We start from the raw sequence: 20369 nt of genomic DNA on the forward strand, positions 1-20369 counted from the left end.
ATCTGGTTTTACACTTAATATGTCTCTGTGCAGAGAAATTATCTTACCTTAATCTGCTTGGTTGGGGTCGTCTCTTTGTCAGAATAAAGGACCTTTTCCTGGGCAGACTTTTCAAATTGTTCTTTTAAAAACTTAGTTGAAACCTTTGGAATCTCTTCATCCTCAGGTGTATCTATGACTACAAACAGAAAACAACACCAGAGATATTATGTAACTAATAAATATGATGTTTGAGAAGACATTATAATGCTATGGAAAACTTCTCATAACGTAAGTTAAGTAAAAATATTCAGGATATAAATGTATACATATGGCAGTATTTCATTATGTAAGTTAGTATATGTCAAGAAATATAGGAGGAAAAATGGTGGTGATTATCTCTGGATGGAAAGTCATAAGTAATGAAAGTGCTGTTTATTTTAATTGTATGTATTTTCCAAATTTTCTACAAGCATGTTTTGCTGGTATGCTCAAAAAGAATAATAAAAGTTATAAAACAAGAAAAGAACAGTAGAAGAACAGAAAAGGAAGATCTACTTCTTTAAGCAAAACTAAAATAAAACCAAATTCAGGTATAGTCAAATAACGTTTGGGTCACAGTTGGCTTAAATCTACCCTTTTAGCACTTTGGGACAGCAAAACTTCTCATTCCCCTTTTATAGGCAAGACACCCTGTACCCATCTTATGCAAACTTGCACAGGTTTGCCTGTAGTCTAATCTCATATCTGTGGGTTGGAGAATTAGACTTAAACGTGCTTAAATTTGTTATTAAAAGTAATACAATCTAGATAACTTTTCTGTTCCCAGGGAGCTTGATAACATCAAGTTTTATTCTGGATCCCTGAGCAAAATGCAATTCAGAGGTGGCTGGCTTATCACCTTCTAGGCGTTTTGGATGAATACATCATAGGGTTGAAGGGCAATGAACTATTTTAGAAGCTTACTGCATCTCGTACCACAGGCAGAACCTAATTACATATAGAAATACTACTCTGTCCCCTTTGGGATCATAAGTCATAGTTACTAACTTTATTTAGTGGGAAGGTTTGTGCTTTGGAAGTCCTCCATTCAAACACAGAAACATCAATAGGAAAAAGATATATTGGGGTGAAATAATACCAGATTCTTACCTGTTTCTTGAACATATTGATGGAGTGGAGAAGCTTGATTTATTTCCTCAGTGTGTTTTTCAAGATGAGAGACCTGTGTTTAAAGATAATTTTAAATAAATAATTGTTTTTAAGAAGTCAATTATTTCAGTATTGCACACATATTCTTCATTGCACAGTGATTTTCATCCAAGACTTCAGCGCACATTGATTACACTTTGATCATTTATTTTAATGCATGGGTTCATGCTATAACAGAACAAATATGAATTGACACCTAAAGTGCACCTATATTTTTAGGGTGTTCATTTTATTTTTCAAAGAATATCAACCCCAAAGTAGGGAAAGAGACACTGATGTGTATTGATATTAAATACATAAAGGACAATAAAAGCAACTGTTTATAACAAGGTCAGAATTTCCACATAGTTCTGCAAACTGTGTGGAAAGTGTTGTCTTTCTAAATAGTTACCATTTCTGTTCCAAGAACATCAATTTTGTGTGCTTTGTAAGGTACTTGTTCATTTCTTTCCATTTCCTGGCTGTGTCCTGCAATGTCGACCTGGCTGCTACGGATTACCTCCTGAAAATGAATGGATGAATGAATGAGTGAATGGACAATGCCTTAAGAAAATTCTGAAAATTTTAACTTTTATTTTATTAATTCAATTTCAGTGACAGATGCTTCTGAAAAAAAAAAAAAACTGTTTCCTCAGTATATTAGTTTACTTGGCTATTGTAACAATTACCACAAAGTTAATATCTTACAGTTCTGTAGGTCAGAAGCCCTGAATGGGTCTTACTGGGTGTTGGCAGGTGTCAGAAGGCATGCATTCCTTTCTGCAGGCTCTAGGAGAGAATCCATTCTCTTGCCTCTTGCAGTTCTAGAGACTGCCCACTTTCATTGGCTCATGGCCCCCCTCCTCTATCAAGTTGAACTTTTTCTCACTCTGCCACCTCTCTGATTTTCTCTTGTGATCCCTTCTTTCACTTTTAAGGACCACTGGGATTACACTGGACTAATCCAGAGTATTCAGGATTATCTCCCTGTCAAAAGGTCAGCTACTTAGCAGCTCTAATTTCATCTGCAACCTTAATTCTTCTTTGCCATGTAACTTAACATATTCACGAATTCTGAGGATTAAGACATAGATATCTTCAGAAGCCATTATTCTGCCTACTACCCTTAGAAAGGAACAAATGTTAATGAGGCAACTCATACCCAATATGGCAAAGACGAATCTCAAAAAGAAAATGAAAACCCTTGATGAAAAAGAAATATATTTTGTTGTTTATAAGCCAGATTTTCATTCTACAGAAAGACATTCCCATCTTCAAGGTGGCCTTCTGGTTTGATGACACATCCAGAGTTCAATTGAAGAATATAACCATTAAATATAACCAATATAAATAGGTCATATTATGCTAGTGTGTCTCTATCTTCACACATGGCGCTACTTTTGATTTTGGTTAAGTTAGCACAGTGATCCTGGCTGAATCGGAGGGTTGAAACTCCTATTAATTTTTGTGATCCAGCTTTGCTGTTACTACAGAATGTGATCTGACACAAGTATATGATTGATTGATTGACTGATTGATATGGTGAAGCAGCTGGCATACTGCTAAAAATCTTAACATCGAAAAATAAGGACATAGACAGATGACTCTCCAAGAACACACCTATTTGAACGCCTTTGAAGTTGGGATTTCATTTTACGCTTGATATCTACATGACTAACAAATACTGTTTTTGAGATGGGATTTTAAAATTTTTGTCTTAGTAGAGAATAGTCAAGTGAGCAAAGGGGCATTATTACTATTAATCAAATAGGAGCACTAACTTTTTTTTTTTTTTAAAAACATGGAGTTAAATAGTTCTAAGGGATCAAATTCTAGAGCTTTAAACCAAGAATAAGTTTAAAGTTAACTCATGAGATCTTGACTTGTGATTTTTTTTCTTGCTAGTGGACTTGTAGTGTCTGGATTACCCCCACGGGTATCTGGTATACAGGGTTAAAGTTCTGATTAACCAAGTGGCAGTCAGACATTTGCTTAGAGATATACAGTATTATCTGATCTTACTACACTATCTAGGAAGGAGAATTAAGACCAAAAATTGATACCCACCCAAAAGTCCTTCAGAGAATTGACGCCAAAATGTAGGTGTGCACTTTAAAATGTAGATTACATTTCATTGGGTGTGTTAATTAACTAGATGGGAGGAATCCTTTCACAGTGTGTATGTCTATCAAATTATCACTATGTACACTTTAAATATCTTATAATTTTTTCAATTATACCTCAATAAAGCTGAAAAAATATAAATTATATCTCATTAAATTAAAGGCAGGTGTAACCTTTTCCTAAGCAGATGGGTTTTTAGCCCTAGTTAATGATCCACATATATCAATAGATATTTATTAACACGTTTGACACATAGTTTATGCTAAGGAAAAGTTTACTTAACGAATGAATGAATAAAATAGCAAATTTCCATTAATAAATGAACTTCATTCAACCTTCTATTTGCCTGAGAATGTCCTAGAACCTGGGGTTAGAAGAATGAACAAAATGTGTACTTTACTTTTTCAAGAGGGGGTATAGAAAATAAACCATTCATATTCTTTCCTTTAAGTTCAAAAAATCATAATTCTATATAATAAAAAGTTTTGCGTAATCAAGTTTTATTTAAGGGTATTAATAACATTAGGCTGGAGGGAACAATAACTGTCATTGAAGACCACAGATAGAAAAAAATGCATGGGCACAAATAACAACTCTTTGCATAATAACTGTTTACAACTATGGCAAGTCTTTCCATCTATAGGAATATAATGGGGATATTCTATGGCTTTCTTATGACACACCGAGAAATAGGAAGTACTGATTAAACAGACAGTGAAAGAGCAAAGGACATGGGAACCTGACCAGTACCAAGATCCTTATTGAAGGGCACAATGATCATTACTATAGAATCACGTCTCTGCCTAGAGGCCCAGATGACAAGCTGTGGCCCACAGACAAGCTTATTTGACCCACTCAATGTTTTTAAAGTTTTGAACTAATTAAAACCTACAAAAAAATCAAGATTTCTGCTTATGTTTGAAAATTTTGAAGATCTGGCAATATGCCATATTCCAACATGGCAGTGGCTTGCTGGAACAAAGTAGTGGCCACCTGTCTTAGTTGGGGCATATACTTTTCAGTTGGTCACTGTTCCCATCACTCACTAATATAGTATTTAACACCAAGCTGACATTTTTAAAACAACCTGCCTATCATCTTTAAATATATTTTCTTGTGGGAGATGACACAACATAAACAGTAGAAGGATACATAACTTTAGTTTAAAGTTATAAGTTTCTACTTCAGCACTATGTGCTATTACTAAATACAACTGTAATTGCTACACTAGTTTGGTATGTCAGTGTCAATGCATCAATTTTACTGCCCTCTGTTTTCTGCAGTTTACATAACGTCTGTCTTAAAATATTCCAAGATTTTGTTTCCATCATTTACTGTGTTTCATATTATGCAACTAGTAGAGTTGGATTTTAAATCTGACTTTCATTCTTCCCAATTGCTGGTGTCTATAGAGTGAAGGGTTAGATAAAAGGATGGATCATCATAATGCTCAGGAAGAAATCAAATTACACAAATAAAATGTAATAAAGAATTCCGGCCAGAATACCATATGCAAATTCACATGAAACAGTTCATGAAATTGGTACTTAAAAATTAAATTCAAATATAGATTGGGCTGCAAGAAGAAAAATGCAGTTTTGTTCACAGGTGGATTAACCAAAGTCAGGAATGGGGATAGTACTCACTCCCTCCTTTATATTAGATATGCTATAATCTTGGGTAAGTTACTAAATCACACTTCAACTCTTTTTTTAAATCTCATTCATCCATGAAAAGAAACACAGATGATATACGTGGTCTAATTTTGGAATCTAAAGGAGAAAATGTGGCATGATCACAAAATGTTATAATATTTGCATAGCTCACGCCAATCTGATATCAGCTCATAGATTAGTCAAGTATATTACAAAAGTCTCTCATGGATGTACGCTTCTCCTAAGGAGATTTCTCCAGCACAGGAAAGAGTTCACACTCTGCCTACCCAACTTGCCACTGTTATTATCATTACAGGAAAAGACATTGTACATTTCCGCTGATAAAAATGCAAACTCATGCTAGCATAATGAGTAAGGAAAGAAAAGGACAGACTTTTTATGGTGACTCACTATTATTGTGACTCTTAGAAGTATACCCAGTAGGAAAAAGTGTGATGGAAGACTGGCAGAAGAGTAGATGATAACTGCCTCACTAGAGTGGAAAAAACAGCTCATGCTCAATGCCAGTAATTCAGCAATTTTACCCGTCACTAACCTCATTCTTAATAAAACTAGGAAGGGTTATGATGTATTAATGTTATATGCATCATTGTCAAACAGACAGAAGCAATACCAAAAATGTGCTATTTATGTTAGCAAAAATGTCAGCTGATTCAAGGTTTGAAAGAATAATCAGTTCTTTCTTTTAAGTGATGAGCATAAAAATTTGCGGTTGATATATTGTGTTTTGTCTAGATTTTGATATGTTTGAATTCAAACATGTTTTCTTTTTGCCCTGAGTTTTCTCTTTATGTTTTAAAATTTTACTTTAAAACTTTACAGTATAAAATTTGACATCCCTAGCATTGGAGCTTCAAGTTAGGGCTTTTCCTCATTCACTATACACTTCTGAGTCTTGGCTCAAAAATTATTTTCTATTTGAAACCTTTCCTGACTTCTCTATACAGAGTTCCCTATTACTGCTTCTTTTATTGTATTCCTGTATGGTCAGTACACATCTCTATTATCTACCTATCCATTTCACATTCATTACTTGATAATACGACCCTTTCCTTTAACTGAATTCATGCATCCTCAAATCCCAATATTTAGCTTCCTGGTAGAGAGTAGATGCCCCCCAAAATATCAAGGAGTGAATAGTAATATTATGAGCAAATAGTCAATAGTAATATCATGAGCAAATAGTCACTTTTTTCCCAGGAGTGTGAACATTTTATGATTTTATAAAAATCTAATTTAAAAATTAAAATTCTATTTTTTCCCCACATAATCCTATGATCTTATTTTTTGGTATTTTGGCTGACAATCTTTGACACTGAACATTTTATGACTTGTAGGTGGAGTTACTGAAGCTGATGCATATAACAATAACATGTCAATCACTGACAAAGTATACGCAGAAGAGGTCTCTGGATAACATTGCAAGTGATTAGAACATTTATGGAAGAATATGGGCAGTGCTGTGACGCTGTGAAGAGCAGTTGACATCATTAGAGGGAGGAGAAGCCTGTACCAAGAAACCAAAAAATACACAAAGGTAATAAACACATACAAAAAGGTAAAGAACATTGGAAAATAGGAAAATTTATTTTCAGGTGGTCTTTTTATAGAAAGATGTTCATGGTGCTAAAAAAAAAAAACTAGTCTGTATGTTCTTTTTTTAGTGAATTGTTATTATTCATTGAGTTTGTGAATCTGATGTATTGCCAAGCATCATGTAGAAATAGCAGTAGAAATGTGTTGAGCAGAATTACTATGACATCAAAAAATTAAGTTGAGGTGTTTATGATGACAATAAAAGACAATACTTTATCCTTATTTTTAATATCAAGGGAAAAGAAGAATCAAGGCAAATGTAAGTCATGATTCTTCATATAACGCAATATATTTGGAAGTGAAGACTACAATTTTACTTGGTTCGGTAGTAATGCTGCCTGAAGCTATGAGTGTGTCCTAGTTGGACTGTTGGATCCTAAGAGACTGATGATGCAAAACATTCAGAAAAAAAATTAAGATAGTAACTTTTTCCTTTGAAATCACTGCATCCCTAAATGTGAGTGATCGTATATAGCTTCACTTATACATTTATTTATTCAACCAATAGCTACTGAGCACCAACTATCTCTATAGCATTTTGCTAGGCATTGTCAGTACTGTTTTAGTAAAAGTTTTATCTACCAACCTATCTACATATCAATCATCTGTCTATTCATCTATCTCTATATCTGTGCAATATATAAAAATATGTACAGGATTTCCCTGGTGGTCCAGCGGTTAAGACTCTGTGCTCCCAATGCCTGGGTTAGATCCCTGGTCAGGGAACTAGATCCCGCATGCTGCAACTAAGAGCCTGCATTCCACAGCTAAAAAGATCCTACACGCCGCAACGAAGACCCAGTGCAGCCAAATTAATTAATTAATTAATTTTAAAAAATGTACATACATATCTAATGGAATAAAAATGGCTCACTTAGCTTGAAATTCTCTTGAGACAAGATTTGTAATATATACACTTGCATGAATTATGCAGGTTTGTTGTATAAATCTCTGAGAGAAGCACTATCATTCAATTAATTTCAGCTCTTTCTGCGCTCAAAACAATTATGCTTTGGTCATATTTAGCTATAAAGAGCAAAACTCCTAAATTTTTAATAAAAATACTTAATTTGAAAGTAGGAATATTTGACTTCAAAGAGGGAGGTTTATGAATAAGTAATGCCAGCTTTCACTACTAAAACTTTGTCCTCTACTTTCCCCAAAGTGTTATTTATAGAGCCATATCCCAGCGTCCAAAAATGCTGAAGGTACATTAAAAGAACATGTAAAAGATGTACTCTCAACTGGGCCATCAAACATATTAGTAATATAAACAACAATACTTATTTGACAAACTAAAAAGAACAGGATACATAAAGACATTCAATTTTCAGTAAAGGACACCTTCTAGAAGTTTTATGTAGATGTATGTTTTTTATACACACACACACACACACACACACATACATGTATACAAGATTTCAATCTAACACAGACGTAAGGCATCTTAAAACAAAAAAGGCACTTGGATATAAATAAACATAAAAGTACAATAAAAGGGGCTAAAACTTAGTCTCAAGGAGCAGTGAAATTACAAAAAAAAGCTTGCAAAAAGAATGAAAAAAATTTAAAGAAAAAGAAAACCAGGGGTAACATATATCTTACATTAATTAATGCAAACCAAAAGAGAGAAACAGAAGAATTCTACCTTTTTATTATTACCCCTCTTCACCAATATCCAACTGATTTATAAGCTCTTCCAATTCTATCTTTAATTATCTTTTGAGTCAATGCCCTCTTTACCCTAGAACTTCTGACCCATTTAAGTCCTCATGTATTTAATCTGCTATTTCAGTAGTCTCCTAACTTACCTTCTTCAGTCTAACCTCGACACCAATTTTTTTTTTTTAATTTATTTTTGGCTGTGTTGGGTCTTCGTTTCTGTGCGTGGGCTTTCTCTAGTTGCAGCGAGCGGGGGCCACTCTTCATCGCGGTGCGCGGGCCTCTTACCGTCGTGGCCTCTCTTGTTGCGGAGCACAGGCTCCAGACGCACAGGCTCAGTAGCTGTGGCTCACGGGTCTAGTTGCTCCGCGGCATGTGGGATCTTCCCAGACCAGGGCTCGAACCCGTGTCCCCTGCATTGGCAGGCGGATTCTCAACCACTGCGCCACCAGGGAAGCCTCTCGACACTATTTATAACAATCCTATACAACTAGAAAAAAATGTTTCTTAAATGCATATCTATTCATATTACTCCCCTATTTGTTTCTTCAATGGTTTTTGATTGCCTTAGAATAAAGTAAAAATTCTTTATTATAGCATATAAGTTTTTCTCTTATACAGCCTTTGGCTACATCTCCAGCTTCATGACTCAATTGTGCCTCACTATATTCACAAATACACTATTTTACCTTTTGCATAAGTTGTTCCTTTCACCTAGAATGTAATTCTGGATTTATAAAAAATTATTTTAAGTCTCAGCTGAAGCATCCTCCACCCTCAGATTCCCCTCCTTGACCATCCTTCATCCAGAGTAAAGTTTATCACAACCTCCTTGTGTCCCAACAAACCTCATTTATATTTTCCATGATAGAATCTACCATATTGCCCTTGTAATTATTTGTTATATGTGTTTCTCTCTGATAGAGTGAGCTTCTTGAGGGCAAAATAATATCATACTCATCATTGAATCTTTTGTGCTTGACATATGCTGAGTGCTTAATGACTATCAGCTGAATAAAAAAAAAATAAGGCACAGACTCTGGAGTCAGCTTTCCTGAGTTAGGATCACATTTGCTCACTTTCTTGGGCAAGTTACTTAGATCTTCCATGGTTCATTTCTTGTCAAAAAAAAGTAGGGGAGGGGGGGCTTCCCTGGTGGCACAGTGGTTGGGAGTCTGCCTGCCAATGCAGGGGACACGGGTTCGAGCCCTGGTCTGGGAGGATCCCACATGCCGCGGAGCAACTGGGCCCGTGAGCCACAATTACTGAGCCTGCGCGTCTGGAGCCTGTGCTCCGCAACAAGAGAGGCCGCGATAGTGAGAGGCCCGCGCGCCACGATGAAGAGTGGCCCCCGCTTGCCGCAACTAGAGAAAAGCCCTCGCACAGAACCGAAGACCCAACACAGCCAAAAATAAATAAATAAAAATAATATTAAAAAAAAAAAGTAGGGGGCAGGCAGCCAAAAATAAATAAATAAAAATAATATTAAAAAAAAAAGTAGGGGGCAGGCAGCTAAACATAAATAAATAAAAATAATATTAAAAAAAAAAAAGTAGGGGGCAGGCAGCTAAAAATAATGCCTATCTCAGAAGGTTATTGTGAGGAGAAAGTCAGTTGACATATGTGAAAACCTGGCTCATAAGTGCTACATTAGTATTTGCTATCTTTGATTAACATATTCATTGCACACTTACTCTGCATCAGCTATTTTCCTAGTAACTTGGGATACATAGTAAACAAGGCAAAAAAAAAAAAAAAGATTGAAGGAAAGTAGATTGTCTGTGGTTATGTCAATAAATTTTGCCATGAAATTTTTCATTGTAGAATTAAGCCCAGAAACGAAAGAAAAAACGTTTCAATATGTACATTTTTTCAACCAGAGAAGTAGTGGATTTGGGGGATTTTTCAACGAGAAGCAAAAAGGTGCCTATGCATAACTCTTCTAAGTCATTCTGGCCCCTAGGACATGGACATTTCTATAGAGGCATGGCCAGAGAGTGGCTTTCTGATCACCTATCCAGTTTTTCTCTGGTTCATCGTTCATGAACTGGTACCCAGTGGAGAGTCAGTTCACAGTGATTTAATCTACTATTATACAATTCTTCTCACACTTAACTCTTTCCTAAAAGGTCCTGTTGTGTGCCTCTCATCTAGACGATAAAATAAGAATGTTAAGATTTGTAATTTATATATTGTTTTATCAGTCACAGCTCCCATTGTCAAGCATCAGAGTCTAACTGATTTAAATAGGACAGGTACTTTGTTAAAGAGACATTTCATAGCAGAAGTGTATTTCACAGAATCTCCAGGAATAAGACTCCAGAAATATACTTATTCTCACAGAATAAGACTTGGAGGTTTTGTAGCCAGGAACAGTGCTGAAAAATGCTGCAGAACCTTCTGGAGAAGGCACCCGTGCTGCTGACATTGGACACACTCATTGCCAAAGCCACTGATACTACATAACAGATATTGCTTCTAGAATGGCTCTTTCTTGAAAATTGATGTAGCTAATCTCCGCCACCAGCCATCACCAAAACTGATTCTGCATAGTCCCTGCTTCTCATGCCATTTCATTACTTCTTTATGCAAAGACTGAGTTGGAGGTGTCTGATTGGTGCAGTCTAGTTCACAAGCTTGGGTCCTAGATACCAGGAGGGCCAGGAGAGTGAGTGTATGCTATTTGCAGCTTCTCCTAGTGGAGGCTGGTTTTGCCTCATGGCGTGGTGGAGTCCCCAAGTACAGGAGGTTCAGATGTCCAAAAGAATGAAAAGTGCACATTACCTCTCCTAAGAAAGTCTTATTTGTCAACACGGAGGTCTTATTAACCAAACAGAAACCAGTTAAAAACACAAGAAAAGGAATGCCACTCATTTTTGACAACACATAACATAGTAGAGAACGCTACTCATGTCCTATGATGAAATTGATTTGGGCTTATTTCTTGGCAATATATGTTCCATGTGACATTACAAGTTCCTTTAGGAAGACTGAGACAGTACAATTTGCCTGCTAATAGGGTCATGAAGAGTTCCTGTTATACAACCCTGCCTCCTTCTTTCACTGTCCCTCTGAGCCTTTATGGTCATCAGTCTTGCTCACTGGGAGGAATACATTTTAAATCCTTATATAAAATCCAAGAAGAAGGAAAAAGCACCATAAAACAGATTTGGCTCTGATGTAAGCATTCCAAGATAATCCATGCAAACAAAGCATTTCAGGATAATTATTAATTATGACTACAAATTAATTACTCTGATCATTTGGGTTTTCTTCACAATGAGGAAAAATCAGGAAAAATAAAAGGGTAATTGGTTCCAATTCCACTGGTGAATGTATCTACTAGTAAAATAGGGAATGGAAAGAGATTGAAGTAGAGACAGGAATGTTGGGTTATGGGCTGGAGTTTGTCATCTATTCAAGTGAGAAATCAGGTAAGTAAATCACAGCTAATTTCAGTCTCACTTAGAATCCTCATTTGTAATCTGTTGGGGTAGAGAGTAGGGAAGCATTGAAGGAGATAGATAGAAGGAGCTACCATTGATTGAGTGCTGTTATGTGTCAGGAAATATACAAGGCCCTTCACACTTTATAACATCTAATTTCTTAAGAATTTTACCATTTTTAAATTCTACATGTTGATTACCCATGGACTTAACCAGGAAAAGGAGTTGAAGGGAAAATGCTGTGCAAGATTTGAAAATTCCAAACATATACCATGAATATAGAGATTAACAAGAATTCAATCAACCAGTTGTTTTGAGTCAATGCTTTTAACACCTAAAAGCAATAAGTGATGTGCTCAACGTGCACTTGTGATATACCTAAAGTGCATTTAAAGTAGGGACAAGAAAGAAGGAGAGTTATTCTCAACTAGCTAAGTATGCTGAAGAACTGCACTGAAATGCCTTCAAAGAATCTAAAAATTAACAATCATGTGCTGTAATTTTTATTGTATATTCATTTTTTTGAAAAAAATCACTGAGTCTTTTACCCTAATATGCTTTTCACCAGTATATCAGGTAATCACACAATTTTCTTTATTTCTTTTAGGGTTGTTGATTCAGTGAACCATCTTTTCTATCAGTATAATATCAGTCATCAAGTGCAAAGATTTCAAGAAATATAAAAATCAATGTCAGAGGTTAGAAGGGTCTCAAAATTGAAACAAGGTTCTTACAAAAAAGGATAAAGAACGATTTGCTTTAAGTAGATGCTTAGTTTCATTTTGCCTAAAAATATACATCTACAGCTTATAAAAATTGAGCCATTTAACTCCTGTAGATTTATAGAAACAAATCAGATGAAATGAAATTTAAGGACATACCCTTTGATCTGTACTGGATTTTCTCCCAATTACACTTATCAGTTCCAGGGCACTGTAAAGGATAGGGTACCCACCCACTTGCTGAAGACTCATGACTGAAGATCAAGTTGGTTCTATAAGAATGCATCAGAGCGGATGAGATTCAAACAGGCTTTGCTAAGGAGTGATAGTCTTTAAAACTTATTTCAAGTATAGTGGTCTATGAAACAGTAAAGGATAAATACTTGATCATGTATCTCTAAATTATAAGAAGAGAAATAATACTGAGCATAGGTGCCAAACACAGAGCCTATGATCATTATATTTAAGTAATTTAACCTGTATTTTGTGTGACATGATATTGTCTGTCTCACCACTACTCTTACAGGAGGAAATCAACATATTTGCATCTGATTCTGATATAGAAAAAGTAGCTCTGTATGTAAGCATCTATAATTCTCTCATCGGTATTTTTTTTCACACTCCCTCCTCCCCACGAATTATTGCTTTTCTTTCTCTATTTTCTGTACCCAGACTTGATGGTACACTTTCTTATTATCATAATCCCCTCTCTAGTAATGAAAGGCCTGGAAAAAATAAAGACAGGAAAGAAAAGGAACTGAGGAAAAAAAGGAAAACTTTTTTTGATCCTCTAAAAGAAAAACAAAACACAGAAAATATGATTGGGGGAATTTGTTGATATTTTTAGAATAATGATACAAAATGCTTCTGATAAAAGGCTCACAGACTGAACCCCAGCCTAAAGTCCTGACTTCATCGAAGCACCCTAAACCTCCCCAAACAGTTCTACACACTGTGCAATATGATGAACTGCAGGATCCAAGGGAGGCATTTCAAATGCCATAGCAGGATGACGTCTCTAGAAGACCCTGGTATTTACCCCAGGATAAGGAAGATGAATTGAGCACTTCTCCCCCTATTGGTGTCCATCTAGTGGCTGGTAGATGATGTGCCCTGTCCTCCTGATGGGGTTAGAAATGAAGTGGTCTCCTAAAAAGCTGTTTCTTGGACCACGCTGGGTAGATCACTCAGGATAGATAGGGATAAAGAACAAGGACAAGAAAAGGCTGTTAGAAGGCGATGTAATCTTACTCTGGGTTCTGTGATGTTGAGATTTGCAAAGAAGCTGGAAAAAATGAAGAATTTCTTAAACATATCTCTGTAAGAGCATGGTGCTAAGGACAGAATCTCTTAATGCCTCTTCCTTTGCTCAGGCTTTGTGTTCTTCCAGTTTTTTTTAGCATGATAATTCATTTGTAATTATGCAAACTAATAAATAAATGAACATCCAAAAGAATAGACAAGCTTGACTCAATCCAATCATTTTCAGAGATCCATGAAGACAGGTTTATTCTGAGAAATATCAGACCCAGAAGCAGCAGAAAGAGCTAATAATATCCTCTGATGTCAAGTGCTTACAGAAAACACCTGTGTTATAAAAGTAATCATGTGGAAAAAACATTTTGCAGTTTTTACTAAGCTCTGCAAACAAAATGATTGTGTAATGTTAAGGGTTTCTTTTGTTGTTATAATTTTCCTTGCTCCTCACAAACTAGCAAAATCTCAGAACTTAAAATTCTATATCTTGCCATTCTATTATAAAATTTAAAAAGAAAGTAAATTTAATTAGTATATTATAAGATATTGTCTATATACTTGAGAATGCTATTAAGCATAATTATACTAAGAGCACAGTTATACTTCTAAACTAATAGGAGACCAGATTGAAGAAGGGGCTATACAAATGTATTTTTTTTTTCTATTCCAACTTTCCCTAAATATCCACTCCCTCCCATAAAAGAAGACATAAAATTTGATTACGTCAAAACATCTGTGTTTTACATCTTTATCAACATCAAAAACTTTTTCAGATCACCTGCTGAAGCTCTAAGAACATGAAACTCTGTGCTCTCACTTTGTGTCTTTGAGGAAAGGGTCTAGGTGACACTCTCTCAATAACCATAGGCCCTGTGATAAGAACAATACCACTCATTTTCTCCCAATTCCTTTCACTTTAAAGGAGTGAAGGGTATATCTGTATGTATACTTGTCTTCTGTAAATGAAACTGAAAATGGATTCTATAAGAACAAATAGGTTTCAGAAACAGAAAACTCACAGTACCATTAAGAAAAAGAGAAACTTTGATAGTAATACTCCAATAATTGGGGTAAATGTTACTACTACAAATTTTATTTTGGAGAATAAGATGAATCATAGAAAAGCAACCAATTCAAGGTTTTTTGAAAGCATTGAATCTTGCAACTCAGTTTTACTTATGAGTATTTGTACCATTCACTGAGGCCCTGACTGCCTGAGAAAATGTGCCGGGGGCCCCCCTTCCTCTGATAATGTTTCTAAACCCCTCCAAGCCACCAGGTAGATTAGTTTGTTTGCTCATTTTCAGCACAGTAAAGGAACCCAGGGAGAAGGCACACATTGGATGGACTATACTGTTTCATCAAGAAGATAGAGTTTCCACACAAGACCCAGGCAAATGCTTTGCGGGTGTCTTCACAGTGTGGGGTTGGAATGTGTTTCCCTTTATAATGATGCACTGGAATGGCCTGCAGTGCTGTCCCAGGGGAGGGAGGTGTGAATCCCTCTGTGCACTAGCATCTACCAACAGATTCTGCAAAAGAAGCTGAAATTGGAAGTTGCAAAGGAACCATGACTGAGACTTTATGGTCACACCTCAGTAGACAGTTAGCAATTACCATCAACTTCATTTGGGGACAGCAGAAGTTGAGAGTTATAGTGTGTGGCTCTAAAGTAATGTGATTAATGCCAGTAGATCACATAAGACAGTCTTATAGTGCTTTATAGGCACACCTTGTATCCCAGGGGGAGTCCACATATTCGTTTAGCTGTGTAACGAGCCAAATGTCTATGAGCATGTTACTACATGATTTAATAAGGTTTATCACTTTATAATCATCTTACGTCTTTCAGAAATTAATATTATATTTATAGAAATATCAAAGGTACAAACTCAAGAGACATTAGGTATCCAGATTGTATAATCCTATGAAATGAGAGTTTTTTAATGAAAGATGGCAATATTAATGAGTTAAATCTCAGTCTTAATTAATTATTGGCATATCAGTGGAGCTTAAGCTAATAAATTCATTATTTTTAGTTTATTTTTATTCTAAATGCTTTGATATATATTTCTTTAGTTCACTTACATCACTCCATTATCTAGTTTTTAAAAAAATATTTGAATATATCTTTGTATAGATGCAAAAAAAAACCCCCACTATTTTAATACAGTCTGCCATTAACAAGGGAGTTAACTGGGCTTGGAGGTACCAGTAAATCGGTCGTTCGGCTGATTGACATTTATTATATTCACCATGATTTTTTTAAGCCTTGATTTCTCTATTCTCAGCAGCCCCTGCTCTATTCTTCGCAGTAGGCATCTCAAGAGAAGTCTCAGTAGAAATAGAAGGGCCTTGGCATCAGAGTGAAGAATGAGGTGGGCAGTGGAGAAGCCTCAGATGAGAAACTAAGAGGGGCGTGGTCATCTCTGGGGTAACAAATCCTGGCTCAGGCTTGCACTGCCATGCTCATTGCTGCACATGAGACTCCCCGGGAGGGCTATAAAATTCCCTGATCCCTGACCACACGCCAGGACAATTAGACCAGAATGACCTGGGCTGCCCGAGGAGTTCCAGTGTATGACCTGAGGACCACCTTACTGAGAGCCTAGGAGACTTAGATGACAAGCGCTCCCACTGAGATTTCATGTCAATTCTAAATCCTTATCCAGTCAGAGAAAAGGTAGGAGGAGACATGTCAGGAGCTCTGAAGAGGTCTTGCTTCAGGTCCAGATGTAGAAACCAGCAGACAGAGGACTTATTGAAACCCACTCCTACTACATTCCTGTACCCCAGCCCAGGGAGGCCTGGGGTAGAAGCACGTAATAGGCGCTCCATAAGTACTGGAAGCCCCATTTCTAGACAAACCAGGCACATACGGGCTTTATGGAAGCAGGAGAAGAATTAGTGGTTTGTTGGGGCTGGTAGAAAAAGGCTTTCATCCTGAGAAATACACATTTTCACAGAGTTTAGTTTGTGTTTTTGCTTTTGTTTTCCTCATAGTTGGGAAAAGCAGTACTAAATGCAGTTAATTGGCTTCGCATCTTGAGCAAGGAAATTTTTTTACCAAATATAATTCTTTTCCGTTCAACTTCTGTAGGAAAAAATGTGGGATTCCACCAAGACCTAGAGCTATAGGAAGGTGGACACGGGTAGGAAGAGAGGAGACAGATGGAGACTGGGTAGCAGGAGGTCACCAGTTGCAAAGCATGTACAGGGATGTTAATTTTAAACTAATCTTTAATTGCCTAATGAGCGTCTAGGAAATGATTCTGTCTCCCCAGGCTAAAAAACTGAAAAAAAAGTTAAGGTGTGAGGCACAGAACAATGCCATCCTTCTTTGTCATCTTACCTATACGTAAAATGTTTATGAATCGTAGTCTACTTTGAGAATAATTACCACTGGATTATGCTTTAGTGGCAACACTACTAATGATAATAGCTGGTGTTTGCTCAACATTTAATATCTGCCAGGCATTCTAGTAAGAATTTTACATGAACTGTCTCATTTTATTCTTAACACACCTGTTACTTCATCCTCATTTCACAGAATAGGTTATGTGGTTAACTCAGGGAATTCTAACCTGGGCTGTCCGACTCTGGAGCCAATAGGCCTAACCATTAGTCTAAACTGCCTCATTTTGAGTGGGGTTACTTTAGTTATAATAGTCATTTTAAAACCGTGCACACAACTAAAATACTTTTCAAGACACAATTTTGGTCACAACCTTGTATGCTGATAGAGATCTAGGTTAGATTGGGGTTGTTAATAGCAATCTAGGCCCTTGAAAAATCGAGCATGTGGCAGAAAGCTAAAGGTAGGTTTAAAACATTTATGTGAGAAATGCTTTGCAATGTGGACGTTTAGCTGATAAAATATGTTTATTTTGCTAGAAAATAATTATGGGTCACCTTTAAAGAGTCTAAAACACACAGATGTCAGATTATATCTGTCACAACCTGTCAAAAATATTTTCTATCAGCCTAAAATTGTCCAGAGGTTGTTCCAAATCCACATAATCCTACAGAGTGCTAATGTTTACATGAGGATTTTTGCAACAGCAGATGTATGCGGAAAGATACATACTGTCTTGCAGCTCCCTACTGGTCCCCATCAGACTTGGAGGCAGGGAGTGAAGGTCAGGAATACTTTAGACTCCTGACATAGATTCAGTGCAGCCATTTTCACATGAAAGCAATTACCTAAGCGCTGTATCGCACTGATTACTTACCAGACTTTTGGGGGCCCATCTGCTCTTCCCTACTTAAGCCACTTAAAATGAAAAAGAAAAAAAAAAAACAAAAAAAACAACTCCAGAATAGAAGAGGCTTCTAGGACTTCACAATTAATACGCAAGGAGCTACTCAGTACTGTGTAAATAAAAGAGAAAGAAAATGAAGAGGAAATAAGCATGAGAGAATGAAAATCAAACCCTGGATGTGAGACTATGGCACAAAGAAGGAACGTCTTAAGACTGCTAATGGGTCCAAGGTTTGTTTTTTGGAGGAGTGGAAATGTTCTAAAATTAGATCGTGGTGACACTGCACAACTTTGTGAATATATTAAACAGATATTGAAATGTACACTTAAAATGGGTGAGTTCTATGGTATGCAAATTATCTCAATAAAGCTGTTAAAAAAGAAGAAAGAGAGGAAGAAAATCTTAAAAAAAAAAACAAAACCCAGAAACCATGGAAAGGGTGAGTGAAAATCAACTCTGAAAAGAGACAATGGCCATTTCATACCAACAACATCTGCTCCAGCATACTTCAAGACACCCTTTTAAGGATGAGGCGATGGGTTATTGTTTTTTTGTTTTTCCCAAATGGAGCCTGCTGTACTGAGTGGATTAAAAATATCCCTCTTAAATGGTCCTTTCCATTCTAGCATTAAGAACCTACTGATTTTCACTGTCACAGAATTCTGAGAATTCAATCCTAAGACAAAGTCAGAAACAATGCTAATGTGATATTTCTAACCTAAATATCAACAGGACACATGTCGAATGGCTCATAATCCCTTAAGGAGGGTTGGATTTCATTCACATCTACAGGAATCAGTAATGGCTGCTTTGAAAAACAGAATCTAAATGGGTGATATTAAAAATGGGTAGTACTAACTACCAGAGCCACCTAATAAAGTTTTCTCCAACACATTCTTCTAAGAGGCTGAACCCTCACCCCAAACGTCCTTCACCCAGGGGCCCTGACTGTTGAGAGTAGCTCCTTTTTCTAATTTACATAAGGGTACTCCACAGGCTAGCAGTGATGCTGGTAACTGTTAAACAGGCAGAACCATAAAGCGTAAGTCTAGAACACATAAATAGGACATCATTCCAAGTTTAAAATGCCTGGCATAAATGAATGTTCCTACATCTTGTACCTCCTTTTTTCCCCCCTATTTCAGAACCTCTTTTTCAATAGGTATGAAATAATCAATCAAAAAACAGAGGGACCTTTAACCTCAGAGATAGCTTAATTTTCCAAACTTGTTTAGTCCCATTGCTGATCTCCCAGACAAACTGTTTCCAAATAGCTAATTACCCTGAAATAGCTCACTTCAATACATTAGGAAGGAAAGAGGCAGATTGGACTGAATTATTACACCTTATGAAATTATTACTAATTGTGATATTAAATAGTGTCAGAAATCCAAAACAAATGTTCTTTCTTTTAACTCTAATTAAACTTGATTTCCAAACTAATATTAATTTTTATATGGCAGCAAAATAAATATTTTTCTGACCAGTGGCAGACTTAGCAGAGAGCTAAATCTCAAGTACTTTCAACAAAGAGACTGAAAACACCCTCAGAGCCGACAATAACTTGGGTAAGACAGAATTAACTGTCTGTCTACCAGTAAATGTTTTGTTCTCAATCCCTGCTGATAAAAGAAGTGATTTTTAGAATGCATTCAGATAGCTTTAAAAGTTTAAGTGAATATCTAAGACATGATTTTTCTATGTTTTCCTCTCTCATAACCAAATTTGATATGTATCTCAAATTTCCATTAAGGATTATAAGTTAGTCATTCGATTTTCTAAGATACAGATGACTTTTTTCTTTCATTTTCCTACAGATTTCTGCATACAGTTCAATAAATGGTATTTACTAGTTTATCCTTCCATATATTCCCTTTATATTTTATTTATATTGCATTGTACTGTGACTTAGATTTAGTTATTCCTCATGGAATTATGGGGTATTATTAGTGTATCTAAACGTAGATAATGAAACTGAAGTCCAGAGAGGTCACTACAGGCCCAGAGTCATGCAGATATTCAGATTTTTAGCACATTTTTTTTATTACTTTCACACACTTTAGTATGTCATGGTCACAGAGAAGGAACTACAGCTTATAATAATGAACTATATTTGCAAGGAACTTATAGTGTATATATATATATATATATATATATATATATATATATATATATATATATATATATGTATTTGCTGGTTTGGTTGTGTTTGTTTTCACCCAGCATTCATTTATTCTTTGTTCATAAGGGTATGCTGAGATCTTCCACGTAGGTAAACAGGTACAGAGGCCTCAGCCAATCAGCATCCTCTAGCTACAGCAATTTAGTTTTAGGGGGAGCATGTGTATTCCACTTAGAGCCAGTTAGATGCTGTAAGGTTTTTTCCCCTGGGGCTTCTGGGAAAAGGATTCTCACTCTTTTTCTGCATCGTTTACTCCTTTCTGGGGAAAACCT

The 20369-nt window shown here is 36.1% G+C and overlaps 1 protein-coding gene across 2 annotated transcripts in view; it reads right to left on the reverse strand.

The window, feature by feature from the left end:
* The window catches only part of XIRP2 (xin actin binding repeat containing 2), a 67803-nt gene that overhangs the window by 16939 nt on the left and 30495 nt on the right, over window positions 1–20369 (reverse strand). The window contains exons 4-6 of one of the 2 annotated variants that reach the window (XM_082396836.1): window positions 1583–1693; window positions 1132–1204; window positions 48–178 (exon numbers count right to left, since the gene is read on the reverse strand). In XM_082396836.1, the coding sequence (XP_082252962.1) occupies window positions 48–178; window positions 1132–1204; window positions 1583–1693 (315 nt within the window). The remainder of the gene's footprint in view (window positions 1–47; window positions 179–1131; window positions 1205–1582; window positions 1694–20369) is intronic. The other variant, XM_082396837.1, reaches the window with a different exon arrangement.

This window comes from Balaenoptera borealis (genome assembly GCF_965194805.1).
Source record: "Balaenoptera borealis genome assembly, chromosome: 6".
Lineage (NCBI taxonomy): Eukaryota > Metazoa > Chordata > Mammalia > Artiodactyla > Balaenopteridae > Balaenoptera > Balaenoptera borealis.